The sequence below is a fragment of the Myxine glutinosa genome, chromosome 10, assembly GCF_964187855.1.
Source record: "Myxine glutinosa chromosome 10, kmMyxGlut1.1, whole genome shotgun sequence".
In the NCBI taxonomy this organism is placed as follows: Eukaryota; Metazoa; Chordata; class Myxini; order Myxiniformes; family Myxinidae; genus Myxine; species Myxine glutinosa.
In genome coordinates, this window is record NC_136270.1 from 72,607,001 (window position 1) to 72,634,870 (window position 27,870).

The 27,870-nt window shown below is 43.9% G+C and overlaps 1 protein-coding gene across 7 annotated transcripts in view; it reads right to left on the reverse strand.

Moving 5' to 3' along the window:
• LOC137433460 (chromodomain-helicase-DNA-binding protein 2) overlaps positions 1-27,870 on the reverse strand; it is a 218,020-nt gene that overhangs the window by 178,236 nt on the left and 11,914 nt on the right. For 3 of the 7 annotated variants that reach the window (XM_078785761.1, XM_078785760.1, XM_078785764.1), the window contains 4 exons: positions 15,008-15,094; positions 14,463-14,530; positions 14,200-14,364; positions 10,344-10,490 (listed from right to left, as the gene is read on the reverse strand). In XM_078785761.1, the coding sequence (XP_078641887.1) occupies positions 10,344-10,490; positions 14,200-14,364; positions 14,463-14,530; positions 15,008-15,094 (467 nt within the window). Of the gene's footprint in view, positions 1-10,343; positions 10,491-14,199; positions 14,365-14,462; positions 14,531-15,007; positions 15,095-26,439; positions 26,579-27,870 lie in introns of those variants that run through there. The other 4 variants (XM_078785762.1, XM_078785763.1, XM_078785765.1 and 1 more) reach the window with 3 other exon arrangements.

The window sequence follows — 27,870 nt, forward strand, 5'->3', positions numbered from 1 at the left end:
CCGGGTCACTCACCGCGGTGTTGATTGGCTGTTAGGGCTGGTTCACTCCTTCCCTCTTATGACGAGGTGGAGACACGCCTTTCTTCCCCAACCCTACCTCGTGGCCAATGGTGGTTTGAAGAAAACCGGCCAAAATGCGGAAGGCAATTGGAAGGGAGGTTTTGGGGAAATTGGAAGGGCCTACGCTTATTTTGTTTGATACAATGCAAAGTCAATCTAGTGGGAAAACACATATTTAGCCTACATGGAATAAGGAAATACACTATTTAAAAGATATATCGTGACCTGCGTGTAAGTTTCATGCAATTAACTAGGACGCCGACTGCGACCATTATTTACATTAACAGGGTGTTACCGTACTTTTGTAACGTTCACATTGTAACGTTTCCACATTCGTTACAATATTATATTATATTATTATATTCCCCAACTAAAAAGGGTGCGAACACCTGAACATCTAACACCAGAGTTGAAAGGTCTGTGACCAAAGAAATGTGGATAACACCAATGGAAAGACCTTTCGCTTGTCTCAAAGGGTGAAAGAAAAGAAAATCGAAAAAGCAAACAGAAAAATCGAGAGACAGAGACAGAGACAGTGACAGAGAGAGAGAGAGAGAGAGAGAGAGCGCACGTGATAGCTTTCCGTAATGATATCATTGAAATACTATAATCTTCAGACATTGCGAAAAAGGAATTGACTATTTTCAGGAATTACAAGTGGGCCTGCAGACCTCAGCAAATTGTGAATAAATTATTACATTTAAAGGTACCAAATGTTTGACCATATGCCAGCGATAGATTCTGAAGTGAAAACACGATGCACGAAAATCAAGAACGTAACGTACAAACACAGACCCAGACGTATTCAGTATTGTATTTTACTTAATTTTATATATTTAAATAAAGGGGTCTTTTGGGTCATCGGGGTTTTCTGGCTCTTTTGGGTCCTATTTTTGGGTCTTTTGAGTCCTCATGGTATTTATGGTCCTCTGGTTCTTCATTGTATTTAAGGGTCTTCTGGGTATTTTGGGGTCTTGGTGGTGTCAAGTGTCTTGAGGGAATTAAAGGTTCCTCAAAAGTCTAATGGGTCTTAGCAGTCCAAAGGGTCGAAAGGTACATTCCGATGGTACATAATTAATAGACGAACGTAATTAATTCAGAGGATACCACTGACTTCAAACAGCACAATTAATATATACTAGCCGAAACCCGTGGAACATCCACGGAAGGGAGGATGTGGTGTATGGATAGAGTGTACCATTATGGATGGCATAGGGGATTTGCTTGTCCGAGTAAGAGTTAGGCAGAATGATGAGAATGAAGAGTGCGTATATGAACAACGATCGCCGACACCAGCACAAATGCATGCTCTGGATTGTCCACTCAGTGGACGGCTTGCTTTCGCCTTCGCCTGTCCAATCAGCGGACGGCTTGCTTCGCCTTCGCCCAGCAGACGCCAATACGATGGCGTCGTAAGATGGCGTCGTATCTGCAGTTAATCAGATGCTTTTGGGCCCCAACGTCGGCTAATTCAGATTTTTCGAGTATGGCTGTACGTGATAAACAAAGAGCGCGGTTTGTAGATCATAAATCCATTAGTGCCGTGGGCATCGGGTCACTGGGTGCGGCGTAAAAGGGATAACAAAGTCGAGTCCTTGCGCTATTATTATATAGATACTGAAAAGTCAAATGGCTGAAGATAATATTGTAGAGGTTCTTCTTCTTCAAACAATAACATCTGGCTGCCAAACCGTATGACCAATCCGGTTGAAATTTTACACACATATTCCGCTTGACGACTGCTACATTACTTTGAAATTTCACATCGATCAATGAGGCGCTCGTGGTTATTAAAAAATTTTAAGATTTCTGTTCAATCCAATGTGGCTGCTAAACCATATGACCTAGGAATTATTTAGGGACACCATGGTATCCCCTAGGCATGCGGAACATATGAGTGAAGTTTCCACTCGATCTGTTCATCCCTTCTGGAGAAGTGTTTTTTCAAAGGTTTATTCTTCAAAAAGATCATAGCTCCCAAACCATGTGAGCTATGACATCATGGTCACGCAGCCTTTTGTTCATCATGGGTATGCGATCATGCCTGTAAAGTTTCGCCTCGATCTGTTCAGCCATTTCAGAGAAAAAGGGGTTTGTGTTTATTTATAAGGCTTTTGTATTTAAAAAAAATGGCGGCTGAACCACATGACCGATTGTCATTATTATTATTTTTTTCTCCATCAATTTATCCCAGGATGACGCTCAAGAAATTTCATCCAGATCGGATGAAGTTTTGTACTTGTCGAATTACGACGTCATAATGGTAGCACTTTTGATATCATTAATGAATATATTTGTTGGTCCCAATGCAGCGTTCTTCACAACAAGTCATGAATCAATTTTTTCCATTGAGCCGTTTCGGAGATATAGAGGGGCAAACTTTGAAGCTTTTTCCAAGATGGCGCCCATACCACGTGACGTAACCATACCATACCACACCCACTATGACGTCATAATTAGCAGTAAAAAATTATACAGGTCTAGCCGCACTTTTGATGAAAATTTCCTGTCAATCGGGCCAACGGTTGCAGAGAACATTAATTTTAATGGTTTCGGACCTCAAAAATCAGGGCGGAATAGGAAGAGGAAGAAGAAGACCCTGAACTTGAACAGAAACAATATGTTTTCCACTGCCTTGCAGGCAGGGGAAACCTGATAATAATAACTGAATTATTTTAACTCTGTGAAAATAGATCCTGAGTTATTGATGAACCTGAATCAAACATGGCATGCTGAGCAGGACGCAAAATGGATTTTGGGATTTATGGAGATTAAAGTTCCCTCGTTCAGCAAGTGTTATGGATTCGTCACTTCCACCTTTGTTGTTATTATATACTTGCAGGATTTTTAGTTTCAGGTAATTTTGTTGTTAAGATTTTTGTGTGAAATGGAGATGACTTCAGTAAAAGGTAAAAATAAATGTTTCTGGAGGAAAAAGGAAAACGCGGCAAAGAACCGGAAGGAGGAGGAGGAGGAAGAGAACGGTCATGATAGAAATACAGCCGAGAATCGCGTCAAGGCTGCGAGCAGACTTTATTGATATTGGTTGCGAATGAGTTGAGGCTTCCCGGGGGAAGGATTGTTTTCGACATCGTCATATATTGCGAGTGCACTTAAACCTGCGTCTCAGGTTCTATCACCAAGTCTGAGTCATCGTTGGAGAAATCAAGCGCCTCCATTACAGGCCTATACGCCATTTTGTCCTTGAAGAAGAGGCCGTCCTCTTGGTATATCTTGTTTTGCCGTTGGGATTTCCGTATCGACATCATCGTGTTGATTGCCGTTGGTTTACCTAACGGCTCAATTCTCATATCGACCTCTCACATCGTAACTCCTCATCCAGTCGCGACAATACCTGCCTATTGATTTGCCGTTCTGCACGACCTCGATCTTCAACCAGCGTGGAGATTCGTGCACGGACTTTGGGGAATGTTACATCCCACTCACGTTTGGCGTATCATGAGTTAATTGCGTTGAGAGCATTGGGGAATGATGGTACCATCATATTGTTATGTTGGAGGGGTAAAGGAATATCTAGAGCCAGGTGCATCTGTATAGGTAACATGCTTCGACTGTCGCGATAGGGAATCAACCTTGTAATAAGTTCTGTGTTTTTAGGCGGTTTGTCAGGATAGGAGTATACCTGTGAACATACAAGGATGTTCGTGTGTTAGATAGTAGTAGGGACTAAGATAAACCCCTGTGTGTCAGACCTGGTAATCATTCCTTTGTCCCTTATGGCAACGCACACATTTATAAACACTTAGATAGGCCCTTAGTGCAACAGTAAATAATTCCCCTTCCCTTACAATGACTTTGGAAGAAGACCTGCAGGAAGACAGATAGGGGCACCGCCGGATGGCCGCCGCTGGCTACACCACCGGCTGGCCTAGCAACATCGCGTGAGACGAGCTGTGACCACGCCACAGGGAACGTGTGATTGGTTGGCGCGGAAGGCGCGAACCTCCAGCCAATCAGGGTGAGAGGCGCGAAGACGCAACGGAGAAGGAGGTTGTTCATTGGAGAGATGGCGCCAGAAGGTTCGGTGGGCGGCGGGAAGCTACGAGGCCCTGGTTGGTGGCGCGCCAAGACTGACGTCAGAGGCCAGGTTAAAAAAGGGAACGCTGCACGACATTTTGGCTTTTTCTCTTGGCTCTTTCTCTTGGCTTCTTTGCGCTGCACGACCTCTCTTTGCTCTTTGTCTTTTTGTCTCTTCGCGCTGGACCTCGTGTTGGAGATCGGCCCCTTCGGGTTGGAGATTGGCTTAGTGTGGGGATCGCTGGCCCTGCGTTGGACGCGTGGTGCTTTTGATTCCGCGTGGTGCTTTTGGTTCCTTGTGGTGCATTGGTGCTCGGAGCGAGCGTGACCTCGTGTGTTGGACCGACGAGGGGTTGGAGTGGAGCGTGCCGCTGGGCGGGTCGCATCGGGGCCTGGCGAAGCGTGCGAGCGAGCGGACGGAGGGTTTCCTCGCGCCGGAGCTTGGAGCCACGTTGGACGACACACTGCACACTACAAACAGATAAGGACGCACCACATTTCCCCGTACACGACGAACGTGTTCTTTTGGTTAATTCATTTGCCCCTGTTTCGTTTCTGAAGTGAGATCCCAAACTAGGATCATTATTTATTTACCGTCGCGTTCCTTGTTCTTGGGTTTCGTAATAAACGCGTTTCTTTTTGTACATTTTACCCCGGATTCACGTTTGAGTTAATTCCCTACAGGATCGGAGCTGCCGTCATTCCCTCTTCAGGTAAGCGCTTTCCGCCTCTTCCTCTTCACTTCTTCTTCCCGCGGTTGATAGCAAAATCCGTGTTGGTCGTCCCCTCAATTAAATCCGTTCGGTCTTCCGCGGTCCCTGGTGTTAACCTTGAGGGATTCGCACGACAGTATGTATTGTTCATTTGATGCAAGTGACATTTTCATTGTACTTTCTTTAATAGTGTTATTATTGTGTATGTGAGTGCATTGGTGTGAATACAATTACTTGTTTTGTTCTACAAGTGCATTGGTGTGGCTGTACCATGGTTTATTAGAACACTCCAAAATACAAATCTTTCTGCCGTGTTCCCGCACCAGACTCTGTGGTGCACCGTAACCAGGGTTTGGGGAGGTAATATGTAACACAAGCAAATGCGACCTCTAAACTGTGAAGAGCGTGTTAGTCATAAATAAACTTGTAATCGATTGCGATACCAGATTTCAAAGTGCCATTTGCTAGCGAGTGTTACACTTTCCTTTCTGTTAAAATATCATCCTTGTAGTTGAGATAAAATTCACATTATTGGCTAATACGTATTTCAGAATTTACTTTGCCAAGTTAAGCATCCTTTTGCCTGGTTAAGTAGGATAAAACTGAAAATTCCTTGGGATTCCCTGTCCATTTTGTGAATGACACCACACTGTTACCCAACAAACCATTTTGATCACAATCAAAAGCAATAAAATACAATAATGCGTGATAATCCGATGGTAATACGCCATATTGAATACAACAGGCATTTTCAGGCCATTTTCCCTGCTAGAGCGGGGGTTAGCCTTGAGGGCCCCATGACAATCTTCTCCATTTTGCCCTATTTTCTGCATCTCCCCTTGTTAACCCCCTTGCCCGCATTTCTTCTTCCACCATCTTTAGCCAAGTCTTTCTCGGTCTTCCCCGTCCTCTACTTCCTTCTACATTCATTTCCATAACTCTCCTCAACAGATCACTTTCATCCTTCCTCAACACATGACCAAACCATCTCAACCTGTTTCTCTTCACAGCATCCATAATAGGCTCTATTCCCATCATCTTTCGCAATTCATCATTTGTCTTCCTCTCTCTCTCAACGATACTCCACACATCCACCGAACCATTCGCATTTCCACCCTTTCCAGCCTCCGTTGCTGCTCTACGTTCATTACCCATGTCTCACTCCCATAAATCATAGCACTTCTCACACATGCAGCATACACCTTTCCCTTCAGCTTCAACGACACTCCCCTCCTCGTCAGCACGCCACTCAGTTCCCGAAACTTCTTCCATGCACATCTCACTCAAGCAACCGTTGCCGAGTCTGATCCACCTTCTCCATTCAGCATGTCTCCTAGGTAGCAAAATGTTTTCACACCTTCCAGCTTCACGCCGTCTCCAAGATCCAACTCAACATTTCCTCCATCTGCAGCTCCCTCTGTGCACACCTAACACTTGAATGTAGCTGCCACACTGGTTAATGACCCTCTCAAACCAATACATTTTTGATGAACCCACTCAGCGCACATTGTACATTGAATGGAGTTCACTCCGACACCCTTCCTGGACACAGCACACCGCCACTTCCCAGTTCTTTCCACCTCACCAGATGCTTTACCACTTGCCATCCCCTTTGTCTTTCCGATATTCACCTTCAGACCTTTTGTCTCCATACATTCCTTCCACTTGTTCATCTTCTCCTTCAGTCCATCCATATTTTCTGCAATCAACACCAGATCGTCTGCATACAGCAACTCCCACGGTAAACCTTTTTATTTTTATTTTTTTTTTTTTTTTTTTTTTATTTTTTTTTTTTTTTCTATACTGAATCGAGGCTCGTGAAAGAGCTGACAACCGCGAGGGAAAGACAGCACATGGGGACCACGAGGGAAAGACAAAGACAGCACAGGGGGACCACGAGGGAAAGACAAAGACAGTACAGTGGGACCACGAGGGAAAGACAAAGACAGTACAGTGGGACCACGAGGGAAAGACAAAGACAGCAAATGGGGACCACGAGGGAAAGACAAAGACAGCACATGGGGACCACGAGGGAAAGACAAAGACAGCACATGGGGACCGCGAGGGAAAGACAAAGACAGTACAGGGGGACCGCGAGGGAAAGACAAAGACAGTACATGGGGACCGCGAGGGAAAGACAAAGACAGTACATGGGGACTGCGAGGGAAAGACAAAGACAGTACAGGGGGACCGCGAGGGAAAGACAAAGACAGTACAGGGGGACCGCGAGGGAAAGACAAAGACAGTACATGGGGACCGCGAGGGAAAGACAAAAACAGCACATGGGGACCGCGAGGGAAAGACAAAAACAGCACATGGGGACCGCGAGGGAAAGACAAAGACAGCACAGGGGGACCGCGAGGGAAAGACAAAGACAGTACATGGGGACCGCGAGGGAAAGACAAAGACAGTACATGGGGACCGCGAGGGAAAGACAAAGACAGTACAGGGGGACCGCGAGGGAAAGACAAAGACAGTACATGGGGACCGCTAGGGAAAGACAAAGACAGCACATGGGGACCACGAGGGAAAGACAAAGACAGCACATGGGGACCACGAGGGAAAGACAAAGACAGCACAGGGGGACCGCGAGGGAAAGACAAAGACAGTACATGGGGACCGCGAGGGAAAGACAAAGACAGTACATGGGAACCGCGAGGGAAAGACAAAGACAGTACAGGGGGACCGCGAGGGAAAGACAAAGACAGTACAGGGGGACCGCGAGGGAAAGACAAAGCCAGTACATGGGGACCGCGAGGGAAAGACAAAAACAGCACATGGGGACCGCGAGGGAAAGACAAAAACAGCACATGGGGACCGCGAGGGAAAGACAAAGACAGCACAGGGGGACCACGAGGGAAAGACAAAGACAGTACAGTGGGACCACGAGGGAAAGACAAAGACAGCACATGGGGACCACGAGGGAAAGACAAAGACAGCACATGGGGACCACGAGGGAAAGACAAAGACAGCACATGGGGACCGCGAGGGAAAGACAAAGACAGTACAGGGGGACCGCGAGGGAAAGACAAAGACAGTACATGGGGACCGCGAGGACCAGACCAAAGACCCTCCTTTATGTTCCGAGCCAGCACCTCCATCACTGCTACAAATAGTAGTGGACTTAGTGGAGACCCCTGATGCACTCCCACCTTCACATCAAACTCACCACTGTTCCAGTCCTTGGTCCTTACAGCTGTGTGCGCTCTTTCATACATTGCCATCACTACTCTGATCAACCATTCCTCCACTCCTAACTTCCTCAATGCCCACGTCACTACTTCATGTGGAATCCTATCGAACGCTTTCTCCAGATCAAGAAACCCTAGAAACAACTTCTTCCTCTTCTCCATGTACTTCTCCTGCAACTGCCTTACAATAAAAAGCACGTCTGTCGTTCATCTTTCTGGCATAAATCCAAACTGCATTTCGTCAAGCTTCAATTTCTTCCTTATCCCCCTCTCCAACACCCTTTCCAATACCTTCATTCCATGCTCCAATAACTTTATCGCTCGATACAAGCCACAGTCCAGAGGGTCACCTTTCCCCTTGTATAGAGGGACAAGGGTACTCAGTTCCCAATCCACTGGAATGCGGCCTTCTTTCACCACCAGATTACAGATCTCTGTCATTCTGTTCACACCCCAACTTCCCGCTGCCTTCAACATATCTTCCACAACTCCCGTCAGCCCTCCCGCTTTTCTACTCTTCATTGCTTTGATCGCTTCCTCAACTTCCTTCTCAGTTATCTTCTCTGCCGGTCCTAAAACTGGGTTACGCTCTATGTTGCCATCCCATTCATTCTCTGCATTCAACAGCATTTCCATATATCTCTTCCATCTTCCTTCAATTCCTTCTGGGTCCACAACGATTTGTCCCATTTCATCCTTCCAGCAACTCACCCCCATCACATCACACCTCTCTTTCGCTATCTGCTTTGCAATCCTGAATACCGCTCTCTGACCTGACCCTCTTCCGAATCCAAGCGTTCTCCGAACATTTTCCTACATGCCTCCTGCGCCTTTGCAGCCTTTTTGGATGCCTTATAACTTTCATGCTCTGCCTTTTCTGCCCCAGTACCCTTCGCCTTCTGCCACTCCTTGAACGTCTTTCTCTTCTCGTCAATCCTCTTTCCAACTTCATCATCCCACCACCATGTTTCCGAGTGCCTCTTGTTTCCTTCCGAGGTTCCTTCTTCTGCTCTTTCCATTTCCTGTATATTACTCTGATTTCTTCTTCTTCTTTGGGTTTTGTGTAAATAATAATAAATATCTGTTCTCCCTTTACTTTGGTTTCCTTTCTCATCCGATCGCTTTCGTGATTTCCCCGATTGAATACCTGTGGCACGATTTCGGCCAAACGCTTATGAATCGGGTTAGTCTTTGCTAACGACTGCTAACCCGCTCGGCAAATACCATCTTGTCCGTGGTTTCAAGCGGTACTTGTCTCCCTGTTTTGCGGAGGGATTGGTGAAGGTATTCGGGAGAACACCTTGACCTATAACCCTGATCAATCCCACCTCGCAAAGGAGCGTTACAAGTACCAGGACCAGAGACGGCTGGCTCAACAGGCCAAGGGCATTAAACCCCCCTTGCTAAGGGGAGTGCCGTCTCTGAGATCCGTAACAATTGATGGTCCTTTTATCCATCCACATACCTCACCAACGGCTCCCAACAGACTATCTTTCATTGACATCCGAACCACTTTCAAGCTCAACCACATCATCCTCTACCATACTCAGCCTCTCTTTTAATGCCTCCCTCACTGTCACCTCTTTCAATCTCCACACCTTCATTCTCGGTTGGTACTTCACCCGCCGAGCTCTCATCGCACCTTTCACCCTTATGTCGCAGACAACCAAGTGGTGCTGTGAAACAGCCTCCTCCCCCGGGATCACCTTTGTGTCCCGGAGGTGCCCCCTATCTCGCCTACGCACCATCAAGTAGTCAACGGTTGTCGTCAACCCACCTGACGTGTATGTAAGAAACTTATTATCCTCTTTCTGGAACTGAGTATTACAAATCAACAAATCAGCTCCATCAGCAAACTCCAAAATCCTTTCACCTTCTCCATTTCTCACACCATATCCGTAAACCCCATGAACTCCCTCAAACCCGTCCATACTCCTTCCCACATGTCCATTTAGGTCTCCTCCTAACACAACAACTTCCTCATCTTTTACGTTTTCCATCAGCTTCTCTATTGCATATTAATCAGCCTTGTATCATAGTCATCATATTGAATATATGAATATGAATGAATGAATGATCGTTTTAAGGCCATTTTCCCCGCTGGAGCGGGGGTTAGCCTTGCGGGCCCCATGACAATCATGGTTCCCTGTTTGAAGGCAATATAAAGGCAATATGAAGTTTGAAGGCAATATGAAGTCATCATATTGAATATGCGACAGTAATTGAATGGGTAACAAAATGCATCTGAAAATCACGTGACACGGCTCGGCTTATGACGTCACGAAACGGTGAGATCAAAAGATGGCCAGACTCACTCTATATATGGCACTGGTCCACATACCTGACGTTCACTGTGGCTTTGCGGCGAGATTGCCGCTTTGCAGCTCCCCCATCTTCATCGTCATCATCATCTTCACTGGAATCTATCTTTCGCTGCCTGTTCCCACTGCCCGACTTCTTTGGGGCACAGCTTCGCCGTGTCGATCCCCTGTAACGACGGCAATATTTGAAGAGAGAGTTGGATAGCATGCTTTAACCGTGAATCACCTTTGAGCACAGTCAGCAAGGAGCAGATACCAACAAAAGCCAGCTTTATCTCAACATTTGGTTTTTCAGAACAGAAAGGGAATTTTTCTTGGAGCTTTTTAATCTCTTCTCATGAAATCCTAGTGTCATGATATTTAGGAGCTATTTACATACAAGACACTGTATACAGTGGACACAGGACCCAAAATAAGAACATCCATGGCCCCATGCCCTTCAGATATATCATAGAACAGCGCAGGTTTAATCTTGTCTCGCACTTTTCCCGGCGTTGCTCCTTTCCCTTTCCCTCACCCTTCCATTTCATACAAAGTGTCATTTAGTTTGGCTTGGTCACTGCAGTAAATCTTCAAAGTAACACCAATGGCATGCACTTCCAGACAAGCATGGGAAATGCACTGAAATTCCTTCTACATCCCAACCACCTCCACTCATTCCACCTGTGGAACAAACTTCCACATGCTCTTCAATCCCATTCTTCCCTTCAGGTCTTCAAGACAGCTATTCACCACCATCTCAGATCATCCCCCCAATCCAAAACCATGTTATTTTCTAGCCCTGTTAACCCCGCCCTCGAATTATGCTTCAGTATCCACAATATACGCCCCCCCCCCCCTACCCCCGCATTCTCCTCTGACCCTCAACCCTGCCAACACATCCCTTGTTGTCCGTGTCCGTTTTATTTTCTCCATCGGCCCTGATGTTGGCATTTCCCTCTTCCTGGACTCTGTATACAAGGAAATAAAACTCAGGGTAGCATTCAATTCATTCTTTTTCCAGTGCTTTAAAAGCAAAGTCATACATTTAACAAATAAATGAGTACCTCAACAAATAGAGTGTGAAGTGCAATTTGAATGTCTGGAGGTGAAGCGACAGCAAGAGCCCATCAAGGTGTTCAAGTATTAATCTTCATACAAAACTATAAGTGAATGATCACATCCGTGTTACATGGCATTGAATGAAATGAATGAATGATTAGTTTAAGGCCATTTTCCCCGCTAGAGCGGGGGTTAGCCTTGCGGGCCCCATGACAATCATGGTTCCCTGTTTGAGGCAATGTTTTTATGGCCGGATGCCCTTCCTGACGCCAACCCTTGGTCGCCTCTTACGATGCGCAGGGATACGGTGTACCTATTCTAGGTCGGGGTACACACAGTGATCATTCATCCCAGCAAGCTGGTACTCAATTTGCCGACCTCGGAAGGATGACAGGCTGAGTCAACCCCCCTAGCGTTAATTCAGCGATCAACCGGGATTCGAACTCCAGGATCCTAGGATCCCAAGCCGGCACCCTAACCGCTAAGCCAACACCAGGCTTGGTTTACTCAATAGAATGGAATGTGATTGTTAAAAATGTGACATTTACATGGCATTGCAATGGCAATGGCAATGGCAATGCACTAAGTCCGTGTTACATGGCATTGTGATCATGTATTCCATAGGAGAGCTGCATCTGATGAACACAACCCTCCTTCATGACAATGCACAATTTTATGCAAAGCACATCACATGAGACATCACATCAGTCCTGGAGCAGAGCAGGTTTTTGCCTCGCATCATAGTCTTGTGGTACCATCATAGTCGTCATCATCATAGTCATCATCATACAAATAGTTGTGGACCCAGATGGAATTAAAGAAAGATGGAAGAGATATATGGAAATACTGTTGAATGCAGAGAATGAATGGGATGGCAACATAGAGAGTAACCCAGTTTTAGGAACGGCAGAGAAGATACCCGAGAAGGAAGTTGAGGAAGCGATAAAAGCAATGAAGAGTAGAAAAGCGGGAGGGCCAACGGGAGTTGTGGGAGATATGTTGAAGGCAGCAGGAAGTTGGGGTGTGAAGAGAATGACAGAGATCTGTAATCTGGTGGTGAAAGAAGGCCGCATTCCAGTGGTTTGGGAACTGAGTACCCTCATCCCTCTATACAAGGGGAAAGGTGACCCTCTGGACTGTGGCTCGAATCGAGCGATAAAGTTATTGGAGCATGAAATGAAGGTATTGGAAAGTGTGTTGGAGAGGAGGATAAGTAAGAAAGTGAAGATTGACGAAATGCAGTTTGGATTTATGCCAGGAAGAGGAACGACAGACGCGCTCTTTATTGTGAGGCAGTTGCAGGAGAAGTACATGGAGAAGAGGAAGAAGTTGTTTCTTGGGTTTGTTGATCTGGAGAAAGCATTCGATAGGGTTCCACGTGAAGTAGTGACATGGGCATTGAGGAAGTTAGGAGTGGAGGAATGGTTGATCAGAGTAGTGATGGCAATGTACAAAAGAGCGCGCAAAGCTGTAAGGACGAAGGACGGGAACAGTGGTGAGCTTGAGGTAAAGGTGGGAGTGCATCAAGGGTCGGTACTAAGTCCACTACTATTTGTAGCCGTGATGGAGGTGCTGGCTCGGAACGTAAAAGAGGGTTTACCGTGGGAGTTGTTGTGTGCAGATTATCTGGTGTTGATTGCAGAAAGTATGGATGGACTGAAGAAGAAGATGAACAAGTGGAAGGAATGCATGGAGACAAAAGGTCTGAAGGTGAATATCGGAAAAACGAAGGTGATGGCAAGTGGTAAAGCATGTAGTGAGGTGGAAAGAACTGGGAAGTGGCCGTGTGCTGTGTGCAGGAAGGGTGTCGGAGTGAATTCCATTCAATGTACAATGTGTGCTGAGTGGGTTCATCAAAAATGTAGTGGTTTGCGAGGGTCATTAACCAGTGTGGCAGCTACATTCAAGTGTAAGGTGTGCACAGAGGGAGCTGCAGATGGAGGAAATGTTGAGTTGGATCTTGGAGACGGCGTGAAGCTGGAAGGTGTGAAAACATTTTGTTACCGAGGAGACATGCTGAATGGAGACGGTGGATCAGACTCGGCAACGGTTGCTCGAGTGAGATGTGCATGGAAGAAGTTTCGGGAACTGAGTGGCGTGCTGACGAGGAGGGGAGTGTCGTTGAAGCTGAAGGGAAAGGTGTATGGTGCATGTGTGAGAAGTGTTATGATTTATGGGAGCGAGACATGGGTAATGAACGTAGAGCAGCAACGAAGGCTGGAAAGGGTGGAAATGCGAATGGTTCGGTGGATGTGTGGAGTATCGTTGAGAGAGAGGAAGACAAATGATGGATTGCGAAAGATGATGGGAATAGAGCCTGTGATGGATGCTGTGAAGAGAAACAGGTTGAGATGGTTTGGTCATGTGTTGAGGAAGGATGAAAGTGACTGGTTGAGAAGAGTGATGGAAATGAATGTAGAAGGAAGTAGAGGATGGGGAAGACCGAGAAAGACTTGGCTAAAGATGGTCGAAGAAGAAATGCGGGCAAGGGGGTTAACAAGGGGAGATGCAGAAAATAGGGCAAAATGGAGAAGATTGTCATGGGGACCGCAAGGCTAACCCCCGCTCTTGCAGGGAAAATGGCCTGTAAATGCCTGTCAGTCATCAGATTTAAGACTACATGGGCTTTTGCACCTGTATCAAAATTAACACCAGGATAGAATATTCTACCTTCACTGAAAAGCTCCGCTGTATTGAAACAACAATAAAACAACATAAAGAACTATTGTCTAACTCTAAAACATTATTTTTTATAAATAAATAAATAAATTTAAAAAAACACTTTATAAAGGGCAGCTACATTGATATGCACCCACATATATGTACAACACCAACCTGATGGGGAGCTTTTGAATGGGTCTTCTGGATCTAACTGGATTCCTCGGAGTATAATCTGACTCGCTTCCCTCGCTCGAATCGTCTCCGTCTTCCTCATCCTCTTCCTCTTCTTCTTCTTCTCTCTCTTCTTCATCTCCAGACTCTGAAGCATGCCAATCCTCGCTGCATGGCAAAAGCACAACAGTTTTTTTTTATTCCAAATTCTACAAAAATCCTCGATTGCGAGTGGAATGTGGCCACAAGCATTCGAGCACACTTACTCTTTGGTTTTTCGTCGATGGCCTTTTCGTTTTGGTGATTCGCTTTCAGAGTCATACTCGCTGGAGCCCTGCGATGGAAATACCGTAAGACAAGTTGAAGCAGATGATTGACCGCCCCCATACCTCTCTTCATTAAAAAAAAAAAAAAATACAAGTTAAAATTACACCAGTGAGGACATGATTTTTGAGCCGACAGTAGAGGCCAGCATAGTTCTACGAATGAATAATAGCATAAACCATAGACAGAACAGAAAGATGGTTTAGTAGAGCTTAAAATTATATTAATCGTACTGACCTTGAAGACTACACTTTCAAGCACAATTATTGGATCCAAATTCTTATTACACCTTTGTCCTTGCATGTTTCAGTGAAGAAAATATTTTTGCCATTATCTGTTCAAACTTCCATGCTTTGAAAGCATGTGCTGAGAGTTGCTTTCTTTCCAGGCCGGGGATAGATATGCAGATAAACTACTGGGTATAAAAACAGGCCGCATAGCAAGAGCCACAAGCCCAGTATGAAGCACCTAGTCCCTTGAAGCTTACCTCCAAGCCAATATTAAGACGCCTCGGCTCTTTCTTGGGACGGTCAGATCTCCTGACACCATATACATCTGGGAACTCCTCCCACATCTGAAAGTATAATCGAACAGTGCATCAGATGGGCTCCGAAAAACTTGTAGGATCGAAATGCCTGAAAATTTGTTTGACTTTTTTGTGTTTTTTTCCAACTTGTTTTGATTCAAATAATTAAAAATTAAAAAAAATGTACTGGACAATTTGGGTTTATGTTCACTGAAACGAGAAAGGCAAGAGGTATGAAGAATAGAAATATTGGTACCAAATGTACAGTGGGACAGACAAAAAATAATGTTTCAAAATGTTTATTTAAAATAATGAAAATAAAGAAAGAAATGAAACAGACAGGTACGTGGCACAGAACAGAGGCAAATTTGCCAGTTGACAAAGAAATAAGAAGATACATAGATGCTAGATGGGTGAATGGACAAACTTGATAGTCAAAAAACAAAACAAAGCAGTAAATACATTTGCTAACCAGAGCGACACAAAACGCTGTTGTAAAGACAACTACTGGAATCAGCAAAAAAGAGCATGCCATTGTACTGTATTGTATGCACCTTCTTGCCACCTTCAGCAGAATGAAGACGAACATGACTCAAAAATGTATCAACATAATTTATAGTGTAAGCTCCAGGAGGGAGTTCGTGGCCATCGCAAAAGTACAAAGTCACCCATGATTTTATTGTTGTACATACCAAGACCTTTCAAAAAAATTTGGGTGACAAGCCCAAATCTGTATAGATTTTGCTACAGAGGGCGCTTTTCAAAATGGCCACCATAAGTATTACTTTTGACCATATCTTGGTCTGTGAGACTCATAGACATGATATTGGTGCCTAAACCTATGTTTTCAGAGTCAAGGAACTCAATAAGACCAATAACAATTACATTGGCTCCTTCGTTTGCGGTAGCCATCTTTAATTTCAAAATGGCCACCATTCAAAATTGCAGTTGTCCATATATCAGTCATCAAAACACATAGACGCTTGATGTTGATGGCTATACTCATGCATTTAAGGCCAAGGAATCCAATGATAAGAGTATAATAATACAGTGGTATAATAATACAGTGGTTCACTGAGACCAGCAAGAATCTTCTTGAGTATATTCAGGTAACCTATAAATCCAACGTGGCGCCCATAACTATCATCACCCAAATCATGGGTGACTTTGTACTTTTGCGATGGCCACGAACTCCCCCTAGAGCCAGGAGTATATGGTGTCCATCACAAAATTGAAGATTTGCTGCTTTCTGTAATCATTACGTTTAAAGATATTCATTTTACAAATCAACTCACTGTAATCCACTTCTCTTTTATTTCAGATAAATTCTGAAGACAAGCCCTAATACAAGACCTAATACAAGCCCTAATCCACAATCAGCAATGGAATTTGTCCAGCTTTCGGGGACAGGAGTTGGTGATTTTGACCGGACAAAGTGTGTAATTTGTCAAGAGCCAACGCAGGGAAAACTGATCAGCACACCCAACGGGTGTAAACGAATACGGGAAGCTAGTGACATACGAAACGACTCTGTAACAAAACGCATAAAGTTGATGCCAGCCGAGAGTGACTTCTTCTATCATGTTTCCAACCAGTGCTACAAGAAGTACACCAATGCGAATCTGCTCAGACACATCCAGGAAGGAGGGAATTCACAGAAAGCATCGCTATCCTCAGAAGAATCTGGCAGTCCACATGGGGTTGCCACTCGTGCTCACTCCGCTGTATGTTCACCTCCAAATTCTACAGATGCATATAGTGTCAACTACTCGATGAACTGCATCATTTGTAACAAGAAGTCACACAAACGGGACTTCACGAAATATCGTATATCTGAGTCGAACCGTGCTACTTCACTTTTACAAGCAGCAAACTTCTTCCAGGATGACATTTTCAGTCGAATGTGTGACCTCCAGGATGAGCATGCAGTTTTTGGAGCTGACTTGTATTATCACAAACAGTGCATGACATCATACATCCAAAAGTTTGAGAATGCTCAAAGTTCAACTGGCGATACACCAGAGCTGAACCCCAAGCAGCGTGCATGGAGTGATATCGTTTCTGAGTTAGAAGAGGGACTGAAAAGTGGCAATGGCTATGAACTAAGTATAATCAGAGACCGATTGAATAGACTTGTGGAGGACGGGCATCAATTTCGCAAAAGAGATATGAAGATATATTTTTTTTTTTTTTATTTTTTTTTTTTGTATACTGAATCGAGGCTCGTGAAAGAGCTAGCATTTATTTCACAAACAAATCAACCAGACAAACAAAATATACAAAAAGAGGGAGCGGAAGACAAGATGGGGAGAGAAGGTGAAGCACACAACCACAACATTTGAGAGCAGGGAGAAGTGTGGGAGGGAGAGGGCTTGGGGGGAGGCGGCATGGGAAGGGGAGGGGGGGGGGGGAGGTATAAAACACAAGGGGACCGAAATTAGCGGGGGTAGAAAAGATCAAGGTTTTGGATGGGGGAGGATAAGAGATGGTGGTGAACAGCTGTTTTAAAGACCTGGAGGGTGGAGTGGGATTGAAGAGAGTGAGGGAGTTTGTTCCAGAGGCGGGAGAAAAGAGGAATGAAGGAGTGAAGGTGAGCAGAAAGTCTTGATTTTGGCAGTTTAACCATAAGAGGGTTGCAGGCAGATCTTGTGCAACCTGTAGGAATATTTGGGGGACAGAGCCCAGAGAGAGCTGGGGGGGGCAAGGCCAGAGAGGATTGATTGGTAGTAGCACTTTGGTAGTAGCATTGATTTTACATATCCTGACCAGTTGCGAAAGTCTTTGATGGTTTATAGTGTGCCATGTAATAGAGCAGATGTTTTGGCAGAGCGTATTCGCTCCATTGATCCTGTACAGGTTTGCGCCAGTGTGCTGCGGCAAAGTCTTGAGAGTCATGACGGCAAAGTCGCCAGTGTGCTACGGCAAAGTCACACTGCGGAGATGCAGTGTGACTCCAGTAGTTCTGAGCACGGTTGAACAGACAACCCCCCTTCCTAAGGACATGGCAACATTCTGGCCATCGAACAAAAACAAAGTGCTGCTGGAGAAGCTAATCTATAACTATGTGCGTGAACAGTCATCGCAAGGCCATGAACAGCCGACAATACTCAGCCAGCTATGCATAGACTGTAACGACTGGCAGTGCATAAAGATACACAATAGTACAGAACATGACATGCAGAACCTGCAGTGCACAGTTGAGGAGGCAGATCTACGCATACCCATGCATATCCTTGATCGTCTCCAGGCAGGTTACAAAACCTGCGTTGTTATCTCCAATGATACAGATGTGATAGTTGCCTTACTGTTTTATATGCCAATCTTTCTTCAAGAGGGACTGAAGGAACTGTGGGTACGGGCAGGTAGAGGAACCACCACCCATTATGTACCCCTTCACATTCTGCATGCACGGCTGGATCCTGATCTCTGCGCAGTCCTTCCAGCACTACACAGCCTCACAGGGTGTGATATCACCAGCAAGATTGGCACCAAGAAAGCAGCCCTCAAGGCTGACGCTGAGATCCACTTGCGAGGATTTGGCACAACTGCTCCACTAACTTCTGCAGTGATTCAGAATGCAGACCAATATTTGGTCAAAGTAGCAGATGCTGGGAGCAAATCCGGTAATTTCCCGGAGCTCCAGGAGCTTCGAGTTTATCAATTCCATTTCTCAAAATCAACATCGCATCAAAATCTGCCACCGACAAGTCAAGGCCTTGAACCTCACATTTATCATGCATTCTACAATGCATACACCACTATGCATGCTCTAGATAGGCAACTCAACGTTAGAATAGGAGACCTTGATCCAGTGGATTACGGATTTACCCTCGAGAATGGCCATCTTTTGCCATCAACATCATGGAAAACCCTCGAGCCACGTTGGTCCCTGGTGTGTCATTGTGGTAAATGCGCTCGTGTAACGTGCCCTTGTCGAGAAGCTTCGGTAAAATGTTCTGTGTTCTGCAAGTGCCAGAAGACTGAAAACTGTAAAAATCCTTACAACTGAGATGAAACATTAGACTGATATGCACCGAAATTACAACTTTGAGGTAAATAATCATTTATTTAGAGTCATTTCAAGTATAGCCGTTGGGTTTTGGTGGCCATTTTGGACACCATTGTGGATTTTTAGGTTACATGATAACTCAACCAAATGAACCACTGTATTATTCTACTCTTATCATTGGATTCCTTGGCCTTAAATGCATGAGTATAACCACAAACATCAAGCGTCTATGTGTTTTGATGACTGATATATGGACAACTGCGATTTTGAATGGTGGCCATTTTGAAATTAAAGATGGCTACCACAAACGAAGGAGCCAATGTAATTGTTATTGGTCTTATTGAGTTCCTTGACCCTGAAAACATAGGTTTAGGCACCAATATCATGTCTCTATGAGTCTCACAGACCAAGATATGGTCAAAAGTAATACTTATGGTGGCCATTTTGAAAAGCGCCCTCTGTAGCAAAATCTATACAGATTTGGCCAAATCTATACAGATTTGGCCTTGTCACCCAAATTTTTTTGAAAGGTCTTGGTATGTACAACAATAAAATCATGCGTGACTTTGTACTTTTGCAATGGCCACGAACTCCCCCCTAGAGCCAGGAGTATTACGCGTTTTACTATCAATAGCACATTGTACTGCTTCAGCATCGGACTGGAAATAACTGCACTACAAAATGAGATTAAGCTAAAGTGGATAAATGGAAACTAAGCGGACTCAACCGATACACTATGCACAGGACCACGATAGGTCTTTTCCACATCTTTGTAAAAATGGTGGCAAAAACTGTGAACAAATGAAAAACACACACACACACACACACACACACACACACACACACACACACACACACACACGCACGCACGCACGCACGCACACACACACACACACACACACACACACACACGACAAACACACGACAAACACTGGTGTATGGGATAAAAATGTGGTATCGATTAGAATAGTTATTTTAATAATACATGTTAAAATGTCATGTAATTCCTGTGTATTATAAAAATAGCCCCCCCAAGTGGGCTGACAGTCATCTCTTGAAGCTGTAGTTAGACCGCAGCTGATTTGGGGGGGGGGCCTCCCCCCCTCAGGGAGCCCCCATAATCACCTGAGAGGCCGCCTGATACGAAAATGAAAGAATCTAAGTCAAGCAATCTAACCGAGCAATCCTGCGGATCATCGAGTAGAAGAGCTGTATTGTGTTTCAGAGCAATCGGTTGTTAAATAAGTGGCAAGTAGAGATCCAAAGTTTCAGAGGTTAACCCCTCACTGAGTTTCCCCCCCCCCCACCCACGATCCGAAATCAAAAAATCGAAGCTTGAGCAATTGTGAGACCATTGAGTAGAAGGGCTGTATCAGGTTTCAACGCAATCGGTTGGTAAATTAGTGACGAGTAGGGATCAAAAGTTTGGGGGTTAACCCCCACTGAAAGTCCCCATGTTCCGAAATCGAAAAAAAATCAAAGCCTGAGCGATTGTGTGGGCTACTGCACTCCATTAATGTGTCACGATTCAGAACAATCAGCCAGGTGATAAGGGAGGATTAGCAAAAATAGCAAAAAGTTAACAAACGGAAAGGTACATTTTATAAGTTCATCTCTTTGGGAATCAAGATCAGATGACTTTAAATAAATAAAAATCGGTCGACCACGTGTTTAGAAACATATAGACCCGTGGTTCCCAACCAGGGGGCCATGGCCCCTCATTTCTCAGGGGGCCATGGGGTAATTTGAACCATACTAAAAATTAAATATTGTTTTTTTTGTTTGTTTGTTTGTTTTTTGACTGATATTGTCTTGTTTTTTTCCCTATTGCAGATTTGACGTTATGGCTTCTGGGAGTAAAAAAAAGAAAGTATCTTGACGAATACATAAAGCTTGGACTCACGTCCATTACCGTGTCTGGCCAAGAGAAAACACAACGTGTGCTGTGTCACAAGGTTTTGAGTACTGAATCCATGAGGCCATCCAAGTTGAAGTTGCATCTCGAGACGAATCACGCACAACATGCAAAGCAGGATCCCAAATTTTTCAAGCGGCATGAAAGAAATTTAAAGCAACAGAAGTTGGATGAGGGAGCTTTTCAACAACAAAATGTAGCAACTGTCCAGACTTCTTATGAAGTTTCTCTTGAAATTGCAAAGAAGAAAAAACCCCACTCGATTGGAGAGACACTCATCACGCCTTGTACCCTCCTCATTGTCAAACGGGTTCTCGGCAAGGCAGAGGCTCGCAAAGTTGAACAGGTGTCTATCGAATAACACAGTGCAGCGTCGTATCCATGACATGTCGGAAGATGTGAAACAACAGATCATCAATGAGATTAAGGCGGCGCCTTTCGGCTTGTTTTCTTTTCAACTTGATGAATCGACCAATGTTAGTTCCTGCTCCCAGCTACTGGCATTCGTTTGCTATGTCAAGGGAGATGAAATGAAGGAAGAATTCTTGTTCTGCAGTGCCCTGGAAACAACGACAAAAGCTAACGACGTCATGGAAAAAATGAAGTTGTTCTTCGATGCGGGAGGAATTCAGCGGGAGAATGTATGCGGTGTCTGTACTGACGGTGCTCCTGCCATGCTTGGTTCCAAATCCGGATTTCCAAGCAAAAGTGAAGATGCTGGCACCACAAGCGAAAGGAACCCACTGTATGATTCATCGCTACACCCTGGCTTGTAAGACTCTCCCTCTCTCATTGAAGAAAGTTCTTGAAGTCGTAATCAAGATTGTTAACTACATCAAGGCAGGGGCTCTCAACACCCGAATGTTCAAGGAGCTGTGCAAAGACATGAACGCGGAACATGAAACGTTGCTGTACTATACTGCTGTACGCTAGCTTTCGAAAGGGAATGTTCTGAACCGCGTCTTTGAACTTCGTGTGGAAGTCAAACATTTCTTGAATCTTCAAGGGAAACATGACCTCCTGCAGCATTACGACGAAGAATTGTGGAACGAACGACTTGCTTATCTTGCTGACATTTTCGAGCAGCAGAACCAGCTGAACCTCAAGCTCCAAGGAAGAGTAACTAATATTATTCTTTTCCACGATTATCTCAGAGGATTTGTTGCCAAGCTCCAAAACTGGCCCAGGAAAGTGAACACAGGAAACATTGCTATGTTCGAAAGAATGTCTGAATTGCAAGACAGCATGGGAAAAGAGCTTGATCCCATATTGAAAAATGACATTCTTGAGCATCTGCAGTCACTGGAGCTAGAATTTCATAAGTATTTTCCTGATTTAGATAACAATGAGGCAAAAATTGTGAGGAATCCTTTTTCCGTCAACCTTTGCTTGGAGAGCATGCCAGAAGCAATGCAAGATGAATTCCTGGATCTCCGAAACGATTCATTTGCCAAAGACACATTCGAAGAGAAGAGCTTGACGGAGTTTTTGGGTGGGAAAGGGTCACTACCCTAATATCAGCCAGATAGCTATCCGGGTGCTTCTGCCATTCTCGTCTACCTATCTTTGCGAAGCAGGGTTTTCCATGCTGTTGAATATCAAATCAAAACAGCGTAATCGGCTCCACGTGGAAGATGACCTCCGCTGTGCCTGACTGTGGCTCAACCACGGATACCCCAATTGGTAGCGAAAATGCAATTTCAACCATCCCACTGAGTTTTTAATTCACTTTTACAGCGCATGTACCGCGTCCCTAATTTTGATTACCTGAGTTGTTGTCGAATTGAGTTTCTTTTTGTGAGATTATAACACACTGCGTTAAATACAAACACAACAGAGGTTTTTAGTTTTCGCATATTCTTGACTTGGAACCTTTTCATACTGTTTTATTGTGTGACAGTTCTATTTTATGCTGTCCATAGTGTTGATAATAGTAAAATCTCATATCAAACATGCATCATTCGAGCGACGTTGCTTTGTTTGCTTCTTCCAAAAACGATGCAGTTGGGAGCCAGTAAGGAACAGAAAAAAACTATGGAACTAAATGTTCATGTTAGCTACTTGAAATTCCTCATTTTCTGTGTAATAATTTACCAATTCTCATACAAACAAAATAGCCAATTAAAGGAAAAAACACCTCTCAGAATGCACCACAGAGCATCTAGAAATCAAAAAATTTCTGGGGGGCATGCCCCCAGACCCCCGAGCCTGCTTGCACGCGCTCCGCCGCTCGACCCTCACGAAAGGGAGGGGGGTGCTGGGGATGTGCTCTGGGAGCCAAGGGGGCCATAACACAAAAAAGTTTGGGAACCGCAGATCGAGACCCTCCACACCACCTCTCACCCAAGTGTCTGTATCTACGCCCCACCACCCTACATTATTGAACCACCTCCTTGTTATCTGTCCTTATTGTACACCGCACCTTTCCTATGCCATCTCCAGGCGCTGCATAACGTCATTGCCGGGTACCGAAGGGGGCTCGGCAATGACGCACGCTGAAAGGGAGTACTCAGTTTACACTCTGGTTGTTTGTTTGTTGTACACCGCTCCTTTCCTATGCCATCTCCAGGCGCTGCATAACGTCATTGCTGGGCACCGAAGGGGGCTCTGCAATGACGCACGCTGAAAGGGAGTACTCAGTTTTCACTCTGGTTGTTTTCTTGTTTGTTTTCTTTCTTGTTTGTCTGGGCGATATCTCAGCCATCCTTTGAGCTAGGAAGCTGAAATTTTGGCACAATCGTGAGCAAGTACTTTGTCAAAAACAGTATTTTTTGTTTTTTGATTAATCAATTAATTGATTAGTTATTTATTTATTAGCGATTAATTAAGTACTTATACATTTCCATTCTCTTCTGGCCATTATCTCAGGCACCTTTTGAGTTAGGAAGCTGATATTTGAACATGCCAATGACCAAGTGATTTGGCTGTAAAATATATTTTTGATTTATTGATTAATTAATTAATTAATTAATTATTTATTTAATTATTCAATTAATGACTTCTTTTTTTTTTTTGGTATAGATTCTGATGAAATGGTGGTGGTTTATGTGTTCTATTAGTGAATTGATTAATGATTTGATTTTTGATTATTATTTATTTATTTTCATTATTAATTATTTATTTATTTTATTTCTCATCTGGGCAATATCTCAGGCACCTTTTAAGCTAGGAAGCTGATATTTGGACATGACAGTGACCAAGTGATTTGGCTGTAAAGGGTATTTTTGATGTATTGATTAATTAATTAATCGATTAATTATTTAATTATTCGATGAATGACTTCATTAATTATTTTTTGGGGAGTTACAGATTCGGATGAAATGGTGGTGGCTGGTGGTTTGTGTATTCTATTAGCCAAATGATTAACTATTCAATTTTTTCATGATTATTATTTATTTAATTTCATTATTAATCATTTATTTATTTTCTTTCTCATCTGGGCAATATCTCAGGCACCTTTTGAGCTAGGAAGCTAATATTTGGACATGACAGTGACCAGGTGATGTGGCTATACAGGATATTTTTGATTTATTGATTAAACATTTTATCGATTAATTATTTCTTGATTAATCAATTATTTATTTAATTTTTTTATTAATGACTTATTTAATTAAATTTCTAAAAGATACATCTTCGGATGAAGCACTGGTGGTTTAGTTATGCTATTAGCCAATTCATTAAGAAACTATGTGATAATCTTTTATTGATTTTAATTATACGATTAATCAATCAATTAGTGTACACCTCTCCCTCCCAATGCACTCTCTATGAGCTGCACTGCGGTATTGCCGGGCGCCTGAGGCACCCCGGCAATGCTGCGCTGTAGGATATTTAATTATTTGGCATGGGGGCGGTGTACTTTGAATGTATCTGTACTTGTTGGTTTTCTTGTTGTACACCACTCCTTTCCTATGCCATCTCCAGGCGCTGCATATTGTCATTGCCGGCAACGAAGGGGGCTCGGCAGTGACGCACGCTGAAAGGGAGCACTCAGTTTTCACTCTGGTTGTTTTCTTGCTTTCTTGTTTGTTTTCTTACTTTCTTGTTTGCTTGTCCGGGCGATATCTCAGCCATCCTTTGAGCTAGGAAGCTGAAATATTGGCACAATAGTGAGCAAGTATTTTGTCAAAAACGGTATTTTTTGTTTTTTTATTAATCAGGTAATTGATGAGTTATTTAATTATTAGCGATTAATTAAGTACTTATACATTTACTTTCTCTTCTGACCATTACCTCAGGCACCTTTTGAGCGAGGAAGCTGATATTTGGACACGACAATGACCAAGTGATCTGGCTGTAAAGGGTATTTTGATTTATTGATTAATTAATCGAGTAATTATTTAATTATTCGATGGATGACTTCATTAATTTTTTTATGTTATGTTATAGATCCCCCCCACCCCCCTTCCCATGCCTCCTCCCCCCGGGCCCTCTCCCTTCCACGCATCTCCCTGCTCTCGGATGTTGTGTTTGTGTGCTTCCCCTTTTCTCCCCATCTTGTCTTCCGCTCCCTTTTTTTGTGTATTTTGTTTGTCTGGTCGATTTGTTTGTGAAGTAAATGTTAGCTCTTTCACGAGCCTCGATTCAGTATACAAAAAAAAAAAAAAAAAAAAAAAAAAAAGATGAAATGGTGGTGGTTTATGTATTCTATTAGCCAATTGATTAACTATTTAATTTTTTTATGAGTAATATTTATTTATTTTCATTATTAATCATTTATTTATTTTCTTTCTCATCTGGGCAATATCTCAGGCACCTTTTGAGCTGGGAAGCTAATATTTCGATGTGACAGTGACCAGGTGATGTGGCTATACAGGATATTTTTGATTTATTGATTAAACATTTAATCGATTAATTATTTCTTGATTAATCAATTAATTATTTAATTTTTTTTCTTCATGACTTATTTAATTAAATTTCTAAAAGATACATCTTCGGATGAAGCACTGGTGGTTTAGTTATGCTATTAGCCAATTGATTAAGAAAATATTTTATGATAATCTTTTATTGATTTAAATTATGCAATTAATCAATAAATTATTGTACACCTCTCCCTCCCAATGCACTCTCTATGAGCTGCACTGCGGTATTGCCGTGCACCGGAAGCGTATCCCAGTAGGATATTTAATTATTTGGCATCGGGGCGGTGTACTTTGAATCTATCTTTACTTGTATGGAGTTTTTTCTCTAATTTGAGGTCAATCAACACGAGCCCATGAGCACAATTATAGGGTGAGCGCTAGGCCACGAAACGTACTGGGATCATTCCCATATATGAACATCTGGAGGGCTAAAGGCCAGGGCAGACCATGATGTGGAATTTCCCCAACTTGCCAACCAATCAGCACAGCCCATAAATCATCATCTGATAGGTTGTGTCAACCAATGGGCGCATACAACATACAGTCCGATATACCCCGCAATATATTATAAAAGCATTTATACCACGTTGGTGCTTGTTGTTCGTACGTGTTTGGTTGCTTGTGCCTACTACTTCTTGGTTCCTGCGTGTTCTGGGGTTCGTGGTTCAGCTTCCTTGTACAAGTGCTGGTGAGCTGCCAACATGGCTGGGGAGGCACTCGGGGCGAGACAAGGACCATCACCTCCCCTCATTCTCCTTCCCCTTCCCCCTGCCCACCCCCCCCCCCCCCCCCCCCCAGCCCGCCATCCACGGACTAGTACGTGTGCACATGAATCAAGACCCATACCGCATGCAGGAGAATTGCAGGTCTTTCTTGCTTTCTCGCTCAGTCTTGTCTCCTCCTCTCTCTCCATCCCATGTTCCCCGAGTGAGAGGATAGGGTTATTTGTGAAGGCCATCGTGTTTCAGAGGGCGCGCCGTTTTATTTATTACCCTTGCCTGAGGAGAAAGTATTGCATTTGCATCCGTTTGTTTGTCTGTCTGTCTTTGTGTATACGCACAGAACGTGAGCACGTGTATTAATTACATTAGACCCTTTAGAAGCACAAGACCCTTCAGATCCCCCAAGACCCTTTAAGACCTCAAAGACCCTTATAGAACCCAAAGACACATTAAGACCCTTTAGACCAACAAGACCCTGAATGCCCCTTTGGACCCCGAAGACCCTTATAACCTCCAAGACCCCTCACACTCCTAAGAACATTTAGAACCCTAAAACCTTGTAGACCTCTACAATCCTGTAGACCCCGAAGACCATATAGATCCCATCACACCATTTAGACCCCTTCGACCATTGAAGATCCTTTATACCCATTTAGCCCTTTTCAGACCTTTGACCGTTACACATTTACAGCTCAATCACTGTGGACCTTTCAATGCCATCAACGACCTTTCATTTAATACATCCTTGCATTTATTTGCCACACAGAACAAGTCAAGGGAAAGGGCTGCAATCTCCAATTGATCTTTCTTGCTATTCATTTGTTATCGTTTGCCAACGTCGCTGTGTAGTGGTGTTCTTCTTCCATGCTCCCCCTCCCCCTCCCCCTCCCACCCTCATTTTCTATTCATTAACTAGCAGGGACTAGTGGAAATGGTAAAACGTGACTTCAAGTCCTCAACACTCCCTCACAAACCCCAAACCCTCAAACCCCCAAGTCCTCACCCACCCGACCCTAAGGTGTCAATCCCCTCCACACTCCAAGCCTTAAACCTGTCTCCTCCATCCCTCCTTACACAACTCAACCCCTTTGACCTGAGACGAACAAGAGGTCCCCTCAAATCCAAATTAAAACAGGTAGACTTAAAATACATTTTAAATTAAGATAAAACAAACCCTTTTTTCAGAAAGCGCTGGGGAGAGCGACACCCGTTCCCCAAAGGAGGGATTGGAGGTGTATTTTTGGGCTGACTGCACTGTGGCCTCACATTTTATTTATTTTTGTAAAAAAAATTGTACACAGTGCAGGCTCGTATGA